The sequence below is a fragment of the Penaeus monodon genome, chromosome 28 (genome assembly GCF_015228065.2).
Source record: "Penaeus monodon isolate SGIC_2016 chromosome 28, NSTDA_Pmon_1, whole genome shotgun sequence".
Lineage (NCBI taxonomy): Eukaryota > Metazoa > Arthropoda > Malacostraca > Decapoda > Penaeidae > Penaeus > Penaeus monodon.
In genome coordinates this window covers 34,549,755-34,551,322 of record NC_051413.1, presented here as the reverse complement: position 1 = coordinate 34,551,322, position 1,568 = coordinate 34,549,755, and the positions used below count along the sequence as shown (strand labels likewise).

General features: G+C 40.8%; 1 protein-coding gene across 2 annotated transcripts in view; it reads left to right on the top strand.

Moving 5' to 3' along the window:
- The first annotated feature begins 6 nt into the window (after positions 1 to 6).
- Positions 7 to 1,568, top strand: part of LOC119591540 — a 2,456-nt gene continuing 894 nt past the window's right edge. Inside the window, exons 1-4 of one of the 2 annotated variants that reach the window (XM_037940289.1) lie at positions 7 to 124; positions 315 to 454; positions 591 to 737; positions 1,266 to 1,526. In XM_037940289.1, the coding sequence (XP_037796217.1) occupies positions 323 to 454; positions 591 to 737; positions 1,266 to 1,526 (540 nt within the window). In that variant the 5' untranslated portion in view covers positions 7 to 124; positions 315 to 322. Of the gene's footprint in view, positions 163 to 314; positions 455 to 590; positions 738 to 1,265; positions 1,527 to 1,568 lie in introns of both variants that reach the window. The other variant, XM_037940290.1, reaches the window with a different exon arrangement.

Here is a 1,568-nt window from a genome sequence, read left to right as displayed (position 1 = left end):
TGTTGCATTTTGTTCCTTGCATCGGATAAGACTTGCCTCCCCCGCATCCCATCCCCCAACCTCTGCGCTTACTATAAGAACGACAGGAGTGCGTCGAGGCAGACGAAGAAGATCCCTCCACAGGGTCGGTACTTTCGTCTATTCCACAGATTTTGTTTTCAGGTCAAGAACCCAAACATTTGATTTAACTGAGGAATCTATTCGTCAAATTTCATTCCTGCGCTGAATGACTGTGAATAAATTTGGTTTGTATGCGTGTGTTTACGCATACGTAAATACACATAACTCACCCTGAAGTTACATTATGCTTCCAGAGAGCTGGATGACGATGGCTTCCCGTTTTTCTTGGTTCCTGGGGTCCCTGTTGGTGGTCCTCTTCTGCCACGATGTCGCCCTCTCTGACAATATGCCTGAAGACATTAAGATACTTCAAGGAATGACGCGAAAAGGAAAGGTAAGTCTTAAAACCTGTAAATGAACACTATGTTTCGGAGATTACAATGATGTAGAATAATCTCTCCTGAGAAGTGACATTTTATAATCCTTCGCGACGGTTCTGACCAATTTTCTTCATTCGTTTTCCAATAAAGCTCGGTCAGGTCGGTGTGCTGTATCTGAAAGGAAGGGACCTCAGTGGCCTAACGTGCCATGAAATTGCTTACAATAATGCGGCAAATGTTGATGCCAATTGCAATTTCGCCCCCGTCTTCGATGTAAAACTCGAGGGGACTCACGAGGTAATTATTGTTATGTCTATTCTACATGAAATCCTTATATATGAACAGAATGTTGATAACAAAAACCATCACCATTATGATGGCTCTCATTCATAAAAGACAGGTTGACCCTAACCCACTAGCAACCTGCTCCTTACCAGTGGCCACTTCCTATTTTTTGGCTTAAACTGCATCAAGTTGTCTTTTTCTTTTTAAAATCACTTCAGATTGTCTTTTTCTTTTTTAAATCACTTCAAATTATCTTAACGTAACTGCAATCCAACTCTAATGTGGACACTTCAAGGATTCTGTGGATTCTGAATAGTAGAAAGTACCGATACTGAATTAAATATGACAAATATGCTTGGTAGGCTTGTCTGAGGCTTATGTATATATAGGGCAATATTAGTATTTAGTAATGTCATTGTTTTGACGTTTTGTATTATAATGATCTCACTTTGCGTTTGCTTCCTTTTTTTCGCGTGGCAGCTCATATGATGGCAATGATTTCTAATAAAATAACTGCATGGGTTGTTTTCATTGCTGCAGACATTTAGACACAGTGAGTGGCAACTGATCTACACGGCACTGAGGCCCATGCTTGAGAAATGGCAAGAGGCCAACCCGACTAACTCATCTAACGCCAACTGCCCCGAGTCACTCTATCTCTACTCATACCTTGCTCCAGACTTCATCAAAAATAGAAGAAAGTTTGGTCACACTTGTACACAGGCGATCGTCAGGGATATCCCAAAAATGCTCAGCGATGGAGGGTGCTCCAGTACCAATATTGTCGTAGGATTTTCATTGGTAAATATAGACAAAGAAATTATATTTACTGTATAAACTTAC